At 33.9% G+C, this 15926-nt stretch overlaps 1 protein-coding gene across 1 annotated transcript in view; it reads left to right on the top strand.

Moving 5' to 3' along the window:
• The first annotated feature begins 3036 nt into the window (after nucleotides 1-3036).
• The window catches only part of LOC129800105 (Bardet-Biedl syndrome 7 protein homolog), a 150119-nt gene continuing 137229 nt past the window's right edge, over nucleotides 3037-15926 (top strand). Inside the window, exons 1-7 of the mRNA XM_055844484.1 lie at nucleotides 3037-3210; nucleotides 3275-3643; nucleotides 9977-10175; nucleotides 10245-10432; nucleotides 10493-10689; nucleotides 10751-10868; nucleotides 10935-11087. Coding sequence (XP_055700459.1) covers nucleotides 3109-3210; nucleotides 3275-3643; nucleotides 9977-10175; nucleotides 10245-10432; nucleotides 10493-10689; nucleotides 10751-10868; nucleotides 10935-11087 — 1326 coding nt within the window. The 5' untranslated portion in view covers nucleotides 3037-3108. The remainder of the gene's footprint in view (nucleotides 3211-3274; nucleotides 3644-9976; nucleotides 10176-10244; nucleotides 10433-10492; nucleotides 10690-10750; nucleotides 10869-10934; nucleotides 11088-15926) is intronic.

The following is a 15926-nucleotide window of genomic DNA, read 5'->3' as shown; positions in this document are numbered from 1 at the left end:
GTAGGGAAATACGTTTGTCGAGCCGTTTTCTAAAAGGTAATTTTGTGACCATTCTCAAAATGCTGGGGCAAATAGTACCAGAAATGGAGTATTATCATATTTTAATTCGATCAATTACGGGCTTCCGTAAATTTGAATAGCTAAGTGACATATTTTCATAGACACCTTTGTACCTTTGAACGAGAAAAGCGCTTTTCAAGCTATTTTAGAATAAAACACAGAAAAGACTGAAAATCGTTTGACCAATAGAAACATCAAGCGGCGAGACATGGTAATGACGTTTTAGACATCAAAAATTGCTTCGCTTTTTGTTACTTTTTGCTCTATACCTTTTGTTACTTTTTACCCCAAGTGGCCATTTTTAATAAAATGATTTCTGGAAAAAATAATCTTTGTGAAATTCTAAAATAGATTGATATATAATATTCACCAGTGCATCAATTTTGGAAAATAAGTACGTAATAATTGATATTTTCTGTAAGCAAAATATTTGAAAAATAGGGCTAAAAATTTCAATATTTTTTATTTTCTAAATTCTTTGTTCGAATTGTAAGAAACTTACGACATTAAAGAAGGTCTATGGAGGCTATATATAGAAAAATTTTGAACCGCCATCTATTTTTATACTTGGAAGATGTTGAATTTTGAATTTTTCGATTTGTTACTTTTTGCCCCAGTCTCCTTTATTATTATTATTTTCCTATTAAAATAGCCTAGTCTTGCTCTGACACTGCTGTTAGAGCACTCCGCAAAGCTGGGATGCTTTGCCACCTTATCACTGGTCTTTTAACTTGCAATCATAGGGGAAAGAGGAAATTATGGAAACTATAGTGTAGAGGAAGGTGCCCATGCTTCGCACGATCCTAAGCCTCATAATGATTTATTTTCCTATATTTTTGAATAAATGCGACTAAATGGGAAAATTTCCTAGTTTTTAAAATATTTTGCGGAGTCGCCTGCGGAGTCCTCCGGAAATCCAAAAGGTCTACTACGTCCTACCACTGGCACTGGTACAACTCCTGACGAACTGAGATCGTATGATCGACCAGAGGAACCACCACTAAAGGAAAAAGTCATTTTTGCATTCAAATCTGGCAACCCTAAAAAAAGTGGCTGATGTTGCATTTATTTTTTAATGTTTTTAGGAATTTTGATTATTCTTTAGGTATTCTTCTTGCCTAACTTTGTTGAGAGAGAGCTAATAAAGTTAAAAAATATGATAATTGTGATAAATTTGTGAAATTTGCAGGTTTTTTCGAGACCAAAACACAATGGGTTAACGAACACTGATAGAAAATTGGAAAATTTTAATCTTTCTTGTAACTTTTTTATTCTCTTCTTCCTTTACAAAGAAAAAGAAACTATTCTAGAATCCTTACAGTGCAAAGGATGTGAAATTTTTACAATTCTTGAAGGACAAAAAGGAATTTCTTTCTAGTCAATGACACTTCTGGTCATATAATGGAATTAGTTTCTGTGTCCGGAAGGCTTCCTAACAGTACACGGATTCTCTGGGAGGCTACCTAGAACTTCTAGGGCCTCTTCCCGAGAAGATAGAGCATCAGGATGTCTAAAAAAAAGCCACCGAGAGCCCCAAAACAGATGACAAATACGGTCTGCAGGGCAATTTTCGAGGGCAGTTTTCACACTAAAAAAACACAAGAAAAAACGGTAAAATTCACAGAATTTTCCCACAAATCACTTCACTGACCACTTCTTTAATAATTTTTGATGAATTAACTACGGGAATTTGCTTACTTCCGTGCAAAATGACGTGAAAACATCAAGAGAAATGTCCCAAAGGGCACTGTCTGTCATCTTCTATTTGACAACTGAACCGTATTGGGTGCATTTTTCGAGCAAAGCAAACACTTTTTCAAGGCAATTTTTAGAAGATTTTCCACGGAGAATTCAAAAAATAAATAGCCAGAAGAGCTTCCAAAACTCTCCAATTTTCTATTCCAATTTACAAATCACCGATTTTCCACGTGATTTTAATAATTTTCTACGAATAATGAAATGTTGCAAAAGTCGCTGGGCGACCCATATTTAGCCTATTTTTGCTATCAAATCATGTCTTTTAACCAATTCTATGTCACAAACCTAATTCTAAAAACTATTTTATTTATGTTTACATCAATTTTTAGTGAAATTTCATTAATTGAACTTCACAAATTGGCTTTAAAAAGCAATCTTGGCGACGTTTTTTTCAAATCCTGGCGACTACCACTACAAAAGCAGAAAAATGACTTTTTCCTTATGTTGGTTCCTCTGGATCGACGACACTAAAGCAGTCATCTCCAACATTACTAAACTACTACTAGACTAAGGACTAGAAAGGAGACATTGCATCTCGAACATTTAGGGTTGCCTTAGCAGAAGACGGAAAATTCAAGCTCTACATACCAGAAAATATTTAAGGAATGGGGACTATCTGGTGTATAAATCAATGTTGCTCAAACTACGGATGTATTCACATAAATCTTGAAATCCTCCAAGAAACTGGAAAATACAAATTTATTCTTGCATATAGAGATCAATGGTGTTTCTTTGTATAAAAGTAGGAAGGCAAAGAATTGAATTACAATAAAATAATTAAAAGATTCACCAATTAGCCGTTTAACTTTTAAGGACGAATGGGGCACCGGTGTCCCAAAAACAAAAACTTTTTTTTTTGACTATAGAAAATTATTTTGTCCTCTTAAATAAAGAGAGTAATTAGGTTTATATTAAAATTTTAACTTATAATTAAATGAAACGGGTAAGCATAGACAGAATAACCATGAATGAAAAAGACTAAATATAAAAGCTTTACGATCAACCATTAAACTTGAAGGCGTTGAAACGGTTCAAACATGCAATATATGCTTTAAGAATCAATAAAATCTTTCTGTCTAATTTTAACTAATACCCCTTAAAACTCATTAAAAAATCGTTCTAAAAATACATAATTCTTATAAAATTCTACTGGCTACAAAGAGTTGAATAAGTCCTTTCAATAAATTCCCTCATTCTGTCTGTTTCCTTGGAAACGTTAACGGGAAACAAATTGTAATACATGGGAAGTTCTTCTCAAAGTACTTAAAAGTGAAGTGATAAAATCTCAAGATGGAATTGGAATTAACAAGAGTGGATTATCTGGATGTTGGAGTAATTGTACCTAATTGCATGAAACTCCTTCCTGGAGAAATGGCGAAGCACCAACAGAAAGTCTGCGGAAACTTTACTTTTCGCTCAAATTCTCAGTCCTTACAAACTTTTTGTGGCATTTTAGATGATTATAGGGGATCAGGATGGAGTAATTCAGTTGATTTCATCAAAGAAAGACGAGATTCAAGTGCATTTCAAGACCCTTCCGGGACCCAAAGTAGCTTCTGTTCGATTAGGTGGAGCTCCCGGAACACCTGCTGATAAGATGTTCGTAGCGATGGAGAATAAAGTTCATGGTTTCAGCAAGAAGGGCAAAATGTTTCTGTCTTTCGACACAAATCTCACTGAGAGTATCAAGTCAATGTTTGTGAGTGGAGCTGATCTTCTGGTCTGTGGGAATCATGTCTACAATCACTACCGTGACTGCAAGGACGTGGGATCGTATCTCTGTGGAGATACTATTGTGGATGTTGTAGCTCTCTGTCCTAACAATGTAAGTACCTTTGTTGAATTTAGAAAAAAGTAATTTTACCAATCAGTCACAATTTTTTTATCTTATTAAACTTTAAATTGAATATTTTGTTTAATATGAAAATATATACTTGATAAAAAAAGGATTCTGGAGAATTAACATTTCACACTGAATTTTAAAAAGTCCAAAATTAGGAAAATTATTTAGCTTTCTTTCAATTCGATTAAAAAAGAATCTCAGCTAATACCATAAAATTAATTAATTAATTCGGATACCTCAAGTTTTAAGGGAGACTGGGGCATTTTTAAACAACTGAAGATTTCTTCAAGATTAATTTGCTAAATGTTCATAGGCTATGTTCAAGCTCAATAAGGTCACCTGTTTTTCTTTAGTATTATTGTTTATTTGAAAAACATATATATATATTTTAGAGAGTAATGACCAGCGCACAATAACTTTTGTTTACTAAACATGTTTTTGACATTTCAATGAGAATGAGTGAGATCTAGATGTAGCTATCTCGCTCACTCCTATAGAAAATTTTGAAAACATGTTCACAAACAAAAGTTATTGTGCTTTGGACATAATGAACAGCGCACAATAACTTTTGTTTGTAAACACCTTTTCATAATTACCTAAGAAGAGAGTGAGATGACTAGAATTTACACTTCTCTACCGAAAATATATTATTATTCAAAAGAAAGTATAAAAAAAAACCAGAAATTTTATTCAAAATCACAGATTTTTGAAATTTAAATTCCCGTTGATTAACAACATACTTACATAATTAATTTTTTGCATATTATTGGTTTCAAACATTAATAAAAAAATTCAGATAAAAAGCACTTGAATATTTTGATGAATTAGGAAAACTAATCTTAAAATTTAAATATGTACCTATGTTTCTTCGGAAATCACTGCTTTAAAAAGGCTGAAAATTTAAGCGAGACCTAGCAAAAATTATCGCTTAAACAACAATAACCATTTTTTAATATTCCTAAATAGTTAAAAAAAATTCATTCCAGCTTTGCGGGATGCTCGTACTCACAAGATAGAGCTCTCAGTGAATTATATTTTTGCATGATTTTTTGGTGCTTACTGGTCTACTAGCAATCAAATTAATTCATAAACTATAAAAGTTTTTCAAAATCTAGAATTGGCAAACAAATGCGAATTTAGAATGTTCTGGCATAAATTTCAAGTACAAGGACAAATAAAAAAAATATAAATATGAGATTTCAAGACCTTTCCAAAAATTCCAAATTTAATGAATTCAGTTGAAAAATAGGCCCTCTAGACTGGTTTTTGACCTTCAAAATTCAAAATGGCAATATATTTGGCGATATAAAATATGGCGTGCTCTCTCTTGGAGCCCGTTGTCACTTATTAATCCTATGCATATCCTTTGTGACTGCTTCCTTCTTCCTTACCAGGCCAAATGATGATTTTCACCTATTTGTTATAATTTGCTTATGTATTTATATATTTATACTCGATTATATGAGTTGGCATATACGGTCTGTGATCCAGGGTTTCTGCCGTTTACCTGGTGAGGCCGATTTTGGTAAGTCGGCGGCAGTCGCAACCACCAAATAGGTATATGGGAAAATAAATATCTTATCTTATTTACGTTATTGGGATGTTTGGAAGTTGGAGGAAAATGTTCACTTGAACCACGTCCAAAATTTATCCAAAAATAAATAAAATTGTAGAAGCCGTTTTCAAAATAAACCAAAAAAACATGGATTTGATAGGGATGGATGGGGGAGTGAGTGGAAGACGAAAAAACTCTGGAGATATTGTTTTTTTATTGGGCGTCACCGAAAAGACCGAAAAGACCGAAAAGTTGATATCTTTTACCGTTTCAGTTTCAGGACGGTACTAAATTAAAAAAAAATTATATAACTGTTCCTCTTTAAATTTGAGCAGTTTATATTGATTTTTTTTAGATAGGGGAGACCGGGGAGGTTTGGGACACTTTTTCATGTTTTGACTTTGAGACACTATTCCAAAAAACCACGATAGTGTATTACAATTTTATGCGGTCTATTGGATACTTATGGGTATTGACTTTATAAAAAGTACTCGATAGAACTTGGAAAACAACTGAGTTTTCTTGGAGAAGATAAAACATTTTACTTGACGCTTTGTCCCAAACCTCCCCGATGTGGGGCAGTATGGGACGCAAAAGGTGATGTTTGGGACGCGTTTTTTCTCGCATAATTTGTATTACTGGAACACGTTAATTAATTTTAAATATCAGATTAAAAATATTTCTGATAGAAATAAAAATGTTTCGTCTTTTATTTACACTTTGAAATTAATATCAATTTCCTTTTTACAGTAGAGTCATTTATTGTCAATCAATTATTTAAAGTATTTCCTTCTTATTTTCCATCCAAATTTCTGTACTTTTATATTCTAAATATTGCAATCATGATCATCAAATTCCTCAGGCGAGTAGATTTTCTTGCAACTCTTAGTTTTGAACTCATTGATGGATTCCTGTTTGATTTTACGACAACTGCATTATACCTGTTTTCTCATTATTTCTCTGAATTAGCTCTCGCCTTGCCTTTTCTGGGGAACTTGTTTGAGAAATTTTCGAAAAAAATGGTTTTTAACTAGATTGGGCAAAGATCGAATATCCTCTGAGAAGGAATTACTGATTCCCAAGACAATGATGGTTTAATTGTCCTTGTAGTTAGAGAAATCTGCTCCACTGATAAACTTTGCACAAGAGGGAGATTTCCAGTAGAAACTGGGCATTACTCTTCATATTGACAATAAACAATTGCATACCACCTACAATCTTGTCGAAAATCAACGTCCCATTCATCCCCTTTCTGGTGTCCCAAACATCCCCGTGTGTAGTTTTCGTATTTAAAACCTTTATGTAAACAACAAGAGCGTATAATCTCTGAAACTTTTATAAAAATATGTTCCCAGACTACACTGCTACCTAATGAGATAAAAAAGTTTTGATTATATATCGCTGATATAAAATACAAAGAGGAAAACTGAGACGTCAAAATATACGATTTTTATCAATTTTAAAAAAAAAAGTTCATAGAATTAAAACAATAAAACTGAGGATATCCATTCTTTTAGACAAGATACATCTTAATATTGCCTACGATACAGTAATGGTTAAATCCGTTAAATCCCATTTATTTCAAAAATTAATTGAAAAAATCGCCTTGTCCCACACTATCCCTGTCCCAAACCTCCCCGGTCTCCTCTACCATAATTTCAAAAGAGACGAAAAAATTAAGCTTATTAAATATAGCAGACACAAACCTTTTTATCCTTATTTTATCATTAATTAATTCTGAAGGGAAAGTTAATAAAAAAGTATTTTTACGTGGGATTGTGCCGTATCCAAATATAATTAAATATTGAATCTTGTAAAATATTTTCCTCTCATCTCGTTCTCTGATTGGCTGAAACTTGAAAATATTCAGAAAATCTCTGAAAACGCCAGTCAACACTACACAAATAATTAAAATATTTAAGCTCCTGAAACAAATATTTTAGTCCCTTCACGTTTTCTGATTGGTCAAAGCTTTGGATTCTGCGAGTGCTTTTAAGTTCTAACCAATCAGAAAACGCGATTAGTCGAAAATATTTTATGAGATTAATACATTTGAATACTTCTATAGATATAGATATATAGAATACAGTTCATAAACATTTAGTATAATAATAGTCTCTCACAGCTTAATTACACAGTGCAACAAAATGAAACTTTTTTTCTTGGGATGGAAAATAATGAGTAGTTTCTTGTTCCTTGGTTTGTCCTGAACATTTCTCCCGAAGAAACTTGTGGTCCATCACGTCAAGTTTCTGAGATATCTTAAGAAAAAGATCTTTAAGAAATTTTTCGAAATATTTGAAAAAAATTGTTTATAATCAATAACGGTGCATCCTAGGATGTTGGTATCAAAGAATAACTCAAGGATGTGTAGAGGAGGATTTAAGGACATTTTTCCTGGAACATCGCATATCCCTATCCCTAATTTTTTTTAGATTTGTTTCATAAACTTCTAAATATCCTTCAAATCCTTGAAAAAGATTCGTGGGACGACTTGAATCCTTTACAAAAATAGTCTCCTGAATATCATAGGTTCGTAAAATATACCGTTATCCAGAAATTACGTATTTGAATGACTTATGAACCACAGAATTTTCTCTCAAAAATTCATTATTTTATTTCATATTTTCTACAAATAAATTCTAATGTCTCATAAGTTTAATTTTCTTTGTAATCCACCATCCATCACATTTATGACAAAAGAGAATCAAGATTCTTGCTTTCGTATCATTTTTCGTAAGGTGCAGCGAATTGATGGTATTTTATTCCGTGCTCATCTGATTCTTTTGTCTTAAAAAACATCAAAGTGACAATACAGGAAGTGGATTTTCAGTGATATATTCACATCCACTTTTTTAAATGCTGAAATCATTTTTTTGCACAAGATTTTCGGCAATTTCTGTCCTGGTGCCTCCCAAACAATATTGTAAATTACATTTTTGTCCGATTCTCATGCAATTTTTTCATCTGGCAGCAAAGAAATTCTCAAAATTGAATCCTTTTCCAACTTTCGGATGTCAGGACCCGTGAAAATACCTTCTTCCATTTTTGCGATGCCGAGTTTTGGAAAAACTTCCCTCTAACGTTTGAAAGCCGTTTGCTCGTGATTTAGGGATTTAATAAAATTCTTTACAATTCCCAATTTTATGTGTAATGGTGGTAACAGAATTTTGTCCTTTTTGTGAGACCTTTAATGTGCGCCCTCACTCATCAAATTCGCTCAGAAAGCACAGAAGATATGATGTTTTGAATTTCGTGAACTTTGATCCCTCATATCTCCGGTTCTATTGATTAACTTGCACAACTTGCACACTTTGAAAAAATGAGTTTGAATGTGATGAATTTTGACGGTATCGCAGCGCCACCTGTGGTGACTTTTTGAACTTTCATCTGAAAGTGCTCATCGAGACGAAACCAAAACACCAAAATTTAGGTCAAAATATTAATTAGAAGCGGAGATAGAGGCCGGTCAATTTTCGAACTTTGACCCCTTATAGCTCGGGTCAGGGGTTATGGATCGACTTAATTATTTCTTTTTATTTAATAGGTATAATCTGCGGCTACAACATACTAAAATTTCAGCCCGATGCATAATAAAGGAATTTCTGCGTTATTTAACTTAGAAAATTGAAAAGCCTTCATTTTGATAATAGCGTCACTAGCGGTAGTTTTACGAACTTGCGATGTTAGAAGGAGAAGTGGCATTCCAGGAGGGCTTTCCAAAACGCCTTCGCTTTTCAAATTCTGACAATTAGAACGGGAGTTATGGCCATTTGAAGAATTTTTTTTGGACCCTTTTAGCTCGGGTCAGGGGGGTCGGCGGACCTTATGTTTAGTATTGATCGAAAGATCTAAGGCCCAGCTATAACATATTAAAATTTGAGCCCGATCGATGCCATATCGAAGTCTTATTGGCTTATAGTGCATGTTGTTATGATATGAAATAAAATAATGAATTTTTGAGAGAAAATTCTGTGGTTCATAAGTCATTCAAATACGTAATTTCTGGATAACGGTATATTTTACGAACCTATGATATTCAGGAGACTATTTTTGTAAAGGATTCAAGTCGTCCCACGAATCTTTTTCATGGATTTGGAGGATATTTAGAAGTTTATGAAACAAATCTAAAAAAAATTAGGGATAGGGATATGCGATGTTCCAGGAAAAATGTCCTTAAATCCTCCTCTACACATCCTTGAGTTATCCTTTGATACCAACATCCTAGGATGCACCGTTATCGATTATAAACAATTTTTTTCAAATATTTCGAAAAATTTCTTAAAGATCTTTTTCTTAAGATATCTCAGAAACTTGACGTGATGGACCACAAGTTTCTTCGGGAGAAATGTTCAGGACAAACCAAGGAACAAGAAACTACTCATTATTTTCCATCCCATTTTTGGCTGTTGCACAGTGTTATTTATCTGAGACTGTTCCATTCTCCCCTAATTCTTAATTTTAATTGAAAATATTATTTTAACGCTAAATTCTACCAAGACCCGGTCAAATTGACCGATTTAAAATTACCACATACTTAAACGGTAAAATGTCCCTATCAAACTTTATGATTTTTTTTAATATGTACGTAATATATTTTTCAGTGTTTAAATTTTAATTTTTTTGCTCTTTTCCAAGACAAATTTGTTGAGTACCCTAATTTGTTTCATGCTTGAATATTTATTAGGGTTAATTATAATGATAAATACATTTTTTGATAAACCTGTAATTATTTTTAAACTATGCGTTACATCATCTAGACTAATCGGATTATCACGGTCTTGGCGTGTTCTGGAAGAGTTCTGAGAATCCTAGAACACTGTCGAGTGAGACAGACTATCGAACTCAACAGCGTTCCGACTATAATGCATGTCCCTAAAGGACTGGGAGACAAATTGATTTGTGGATTTTCCGATGGAAAGGTCATCCTCTACAAAATTGGTCACTTCTCAATGGAAGGTTATTCTAAATCCTTAATTCCTTCTGGTTTTTAAATTGCTTGCTCAAAAAATAAGATTTAATTTTCAGTGTCTGAGGAAATCCTTGTGGATGATACTGAACATAACAGTGCAATTTCTTGTCTCAACACTTACGATTTAACTGGAGATGGCAAGGAAGAATTGATTCTTGGCAGAAGAGATGGAGTCCTTCAGATTTACTCCATGAAATCAGAGGACAATGAAATTGACTTGGAGTCCAGTCAGCTTTTTATTGAGGTTTGATTTTTGGAAAAAATAATATTTTATGTATTTTCGCAAAAGAATCTTTTTTTGCAGAATTACAACGAAAGCATCTCCAGTGTTCAGGGAGGATACTTTGCAGCCAATGGATATACAGAAGTAGTAGTCTGTACATACACAGGTAGGATATTTGGACTGACAACTCAATGTGTCGCCAGGAGTATCAGTGATAATCAAAATTCTGGGACTATGAACTTCCCTAATGACACAAATCTGAGAATTGCGAAACTCAGGTGAGATTTGATGATTTTACATTAATAACGTTTTTGAAAAATTTTCTCATTCTTTCTGTAGGTCAGAGATTGCCGAGCTGGAGTCTCGAGTGGCCAGGGAACGAGAAAAGTACCAACAATCCACTCAAGCCATGTCTTCAGGTCTCTCAGCCATTCCAATGCTCAATGTGAATGATTCTGTATGCATAGAAGACACTGTCTATCCTCTTTGAAATCTTGCCATCTCACTCTTTCCACTTTTGCAGATGATACTCTGCCGCGAAGATGCTTCATACGATCTCTCAATAGAAATTCCAGCTTCCATTGAATACATTCTGCTGCAGAGCGATGTGCCCCTGGAATTGCTGGACGTTGAAAAGAACACCGCAGTTGTCAGCTTCAGTGAATGCAACCCATTGGTATAATTTAATTTAGATTCACTATCTTTTCTCCCCAATACCCCAAGACATGGCATCCCAATTCCCCTTTGATTCTTTCATTTTTGATCTGAGATGTGCCTTCCGCAGATCAAAAGACACTCTCCCATTTTTCCGTGATTATTTGTGTTTGACTTACTTACACATTTTTATTCACATCTCTTCGGCATTTCAATTTACCGAGAAATTCACGGAAAATGCACAATTTGAGGCCTTTAACTTGCCACCAATTAAATTGAAGTGCACTCGAATTTTAATGGTTCTTCTGGAGAACCTCTTATTATATAGGAAAAGTTTGGACTATGTTTGAGATTTAGAGATATAATTTTGGTATACTATTTTAACCATTTTAACAATATAGTAAATTCACAATAATTTAAAAGGGGAAGGGGGGTAACCCGGGTAACTCATTAGAGTGCCTTGAGATCCCGCGGAAAAATATATCAGTTCCCTAAATGTATCCCATGAGTTCCCTGATCAGATTGGCTAAAGTTTCCCGAAATAAGTTACTCCTTGGAACTTACCACAAGACTGTATTAGCTTTCCGCTGGGACGCTTACACGGGCTTCAGACCTAAGGCTTAGCCCTACGGCTTTCCTGCCCATACCGTTCAAGATTTTTTGGAAAAATTTAACATAGAATTGAATTACTGAGGGTAAATGATTTATTAACCCTTTAAGGACGATTGAAACACCGGTGTCCCATAAAGAAAATAATTTTTCCTGACTACCTAAAATTATTTTTTCCTTATGTTTGTACGTACAGTAGACTCTCTCAAATTCGGGCATATGGGACCGAAATGTCAGCTGAATTAGACAGAAATTCGGGCGACAAACTTTTTAAAATGCAACGATTTTAGGTGTGATTCCTTCATAATCACACCTATTGTGATACTCCGATTTTCTAAAAGTGCTCCGATCGAGCTGAAATTCACAGGGTATATGTTTTGAACATCCCTGATGCCAAAAATGATAGTCCGCCATTTTCGGGTCCGGCCGGCCGTCCGTAGTACGCGATATCTCCGGTTTGGAAAGAGATATCTTCATAAATTTTTTTTTAAATATATCTACTTGCGCGTACGATAATTTCTATGTTTTTAGATTTTTGAAAAACCGGTTCTAAACCGGTTTAAAACCGGTTTTTATAGTTTATCTCGAAACTGGCTTATGCAATTTGAATTATTTTATGTTCATGTTGTAGCGCTACTTGAGAAGACCAATTTAAAAAAAAAATTTGGAGATCGCTCCATGATTTCTCGAGATATTTCAAGTTAAAGATTGCAATTTTAAGAAAATTTTGCTCGTAGCGTCAGGTGGGGAAAAAAGCGGGAGAAGCGGCGTCACACATGGTATTGCGCCATTTCTCCCTCTCTCTCACTCCCTCTCCATGTATGTATATATATATACATACATATAAACATAGTATATATATTTATATATACCAGCGGATTTTCGCGGGCCGCGAAATTTCTCGCGGATTTTCTCGGGCCGCGAAATTTCTCGCGGATTTTCGCGGGCCGCGAAGTTTTTCGCGGATTTTTGCGGGTCGCGAAATTTTTCGCGGATTTTCGCGGTCAGCAAAACTTTTCGCGGATTTTCGCGGGCCGCGAAGTTTTTCGCGGATTTTTGAGGGTCGCGAAATTTTTCGCGGATTTTCGCGGTCAGCAAAACTTTTCGCGGATTTTCGCGGGTCGCGAAATTTTTCGCGGATTTTCGCGGTCAGCAAAATTTTTCGCGGGCCGCGAAATTTTTCGCGGATTTTCGCGGTCCGCGAAATTTTCCGCGGATACTCGCGGGTCGCGAAATTTTTCGCGAATTTTCGCGGGCCGCGAAATTTTTTGCGGATTTTAGCGGGGTGCGAAATTTTTCGCGGATTTTTCGCGGAAATAGCCAGTGATAAGCCTAGATCAGCTTATAGAGGTGTGATTCCTTCATGTATTGATATGTGCAAAATTTCACTGGAAAATTGAGAAAATTGGATGAGAAATGCATAAATGTGACTGAAAATCTTTAAAGTCGATTATCTCGGAAACTATGAGAGATAGAGGCCTCAAACTTTACATCTATTTAGAGCCTCTCTCAGGCTTGAAATGTGCAAAATTTCACTGGAAAATTAAGGAAATTGGACGAGAAATGCATAAAAGTGTCTGAAAATCTTTAAAGTCGATTATCTCGGAAACTATGAGAGATAGAGGCCTCACACTTTACATCCATTTAGAGCCTCCCTCTGGCTTGATATTTGCAAAAGGTCACTTGAAAATGAAAATTCAAGTGAAGGCCTCTATCTCTCATAGTTTCCGAGATAATCAACTTTAAAAATTTTCAGACACTTTTATGCATTTCTCATACAATTTAATGTATAAATATCGTTCGAGTTTGCCACAATCCGATTTTGCAACGAAGGAATCACACCTCTATAAGCTGATCTAGGCTTATCACTGACTCTTTAAACGCGAATATCTCCTAAACTAGAAGAGATAGACCCCCCAAAGTTGGCATCAAAAAAAGAATTTTTTAGACATATTTTGTATGCAAATCTTTAAACGCGAATATCTCCTAAACTAGAAGAGATAGACCCCCCAAAGTTGGCATCAAAAAAAATTTTTTTTAGACATATTTTGTATGCAAATCTTTAAACGCGAATATCTGCTAAACTAGAAGAGATAGACCCCCCAAAGTTGGCATCAAAAAAAAATTTTTTTTAGACATATTTTGTATGCAAATCTTTAAACGCGAATATCTCCTAAACTAGAAGAGATAGACCCCCCAAAGTTGGCATAAAAAAAAAATTTTTTAGACATATTTTGTATGCAAATCTTTAAACGCGAATATCTCCTAAACTAGAAGAGATAGACCCCCCAAAGTTGGCATAAAAAAAATTTTTTTTAGACATATTTTGTATGCAAATCTTTAAACGCGAATATCTCCTAAACTAGAAGAGATAGACCCCCCAAAGTTGGCATCAAAAAAAATTTTTTTTAGACATATTTTGTATGCAAATCTTTAAACGCGAATATCTCCTAAACTAGAAGAGATAGACCCCCCAAAGTTGGCATCAAAAAAAAATTTTTTTTTTGACATATTTTGTATGCAAATCTTTAAACGCGAATATCTCCTAGAGATATTCTAGACTAGAATTATAAACTAGAAGAGATAGACCCCCCAAAGTTGACATCAAAAAAAATTTTTTTAGGCATATTTTGTATGCAAATCATTAAACGCGAATATCTCCTAGAGATATTCTAGACTAGAATTATAAACTACAAGAGATAGACCCCCCCAAAGTTGACATCAAAAAAAAATTTTTTTTAGACATATTTTCTATGCAAATCTTTAAACGCGAATATCTCCTAAACTAGAAGAGATAGACCCCCCAAAGTTGACATCAAAAAAAATTTTTTTTAGACATATTTTGTATGCAAATCTTTAAACGCGAATATCTCCTAAACTAGAAGAGATAGACCCCCCAAAGTTGGCATCAAAAAAAATTTTTTTTAGACATATTTTGTATGTAAATCTTTAAACGCGAATATCTCCTAAACTAGAAGAGATAGACCCCCCAAAGTTGATATCAAAAAAAAATTTTTTTAGACATATTTTGTATGCAAATCTTTAAACGCGAATATCTCCTAAACTAGAAGAGATAGACCCCCCAAAGTTGGCATCAAAAAAAAATTTTTTTTAGACATATTTTGTATGCAAATCTTTAAACGCGAATATCTCCTAAACTAGAAGAGATAGACCCCCCAAAGTTGGCATCAAAAAAAATTTTTTTAGACATATTTTGTATGTAAATCTTTAAACGCGAATATCTCCTAAACTAGAAGAGATAGACCCCCCAAAGTTGGCATCAAAAAAAAATTTTTTTTAGACATATTTTGTATGCAAATCTTTAAACGCGAATATCTCCTAAACTAGAAGAGATAGACCCCCCAAAGTTGGCATCAAAAAAAATTTTTTTAGACATATTTTGTATGTAAATCTTTAAACGCGAATATCTCCTAAACTAGAAGAGATAGACCCCCCAAAGTTGACGTCAAAAAAAAATTTTTTAGACATATTTTGTATGCAAATCTTTAAACGCGAATATCTCCTAAACTAGAAGAGATAGACCCCCCAAAGTTGACATCGAAAAAAATTTTTTTAGGCATATTTTGTATGCAAATCTTTAAACGCGAATATCTCCTAAACTAGAAGAGATAGACCCCCCAAAGTTGACATAAAAAAAATTTTTTTAGACATATTTTGTATGCAAATCTTTAAACGCGAATATCTCCTAAACTAGAAGAGATAGACCCCCCAAAGTTGGCATCAAAAAAAAAATTTTTTTAGACATATTTTGTATGCAAATCTTTAAACGCGAATATCTCCTAAACTAGAAGAGATAGACCCCCCAAAGTTGGCATCAAAAAAAATTTTTTTTAGACATATTTTGTATGTAAATCTTTAAACGCGAATATCTCCTAAACTAGAAGAGATAGACCCCCCAAAGTTGACATCAAAAAAAATTTTTTTAGGCATATTTTGTATGCAAATCTTTAAACGCGAATATCTCCTAAACTAGAAGAGATAGATCCCCCAAAGTTGACATCAAAAAAAAATTTTTTTAGACATATTTTCTATGCAAATCTTTAAACGCGAATATCTCCTAAACTAGAAGAGATAGACCCCCCAAAGTTGACATCAAAAAAATTTTTTTTAGACATATTTTGTATGCAAATCTTTAAACGCGAATATCTCCTAAACTAGAAGAGATAGACCCCCCAAAGTTGGCATCAAAAAAAAATTTTTTTTAGACATATTTTGTATGCAAATCTTTAAA

The sequence above is a fragment of the Phlebotomus papatasi genome, chromosome 1 (genome assembly GCF_024763615.1).
Source record: "Phlebotomus papatasi isolate M1 chromosome 1, Ppap_2.1, whole genome shotgun sequence".
NCBI lineage: Eukaryota > Metazoa > Arthropoda > Insecta > Diptera > Psychodidae > Phlebotomus > Phlebotomus papatasi.
This window is presented reverse-complemented; position numbering and strand designations above follow the sequence as displayed.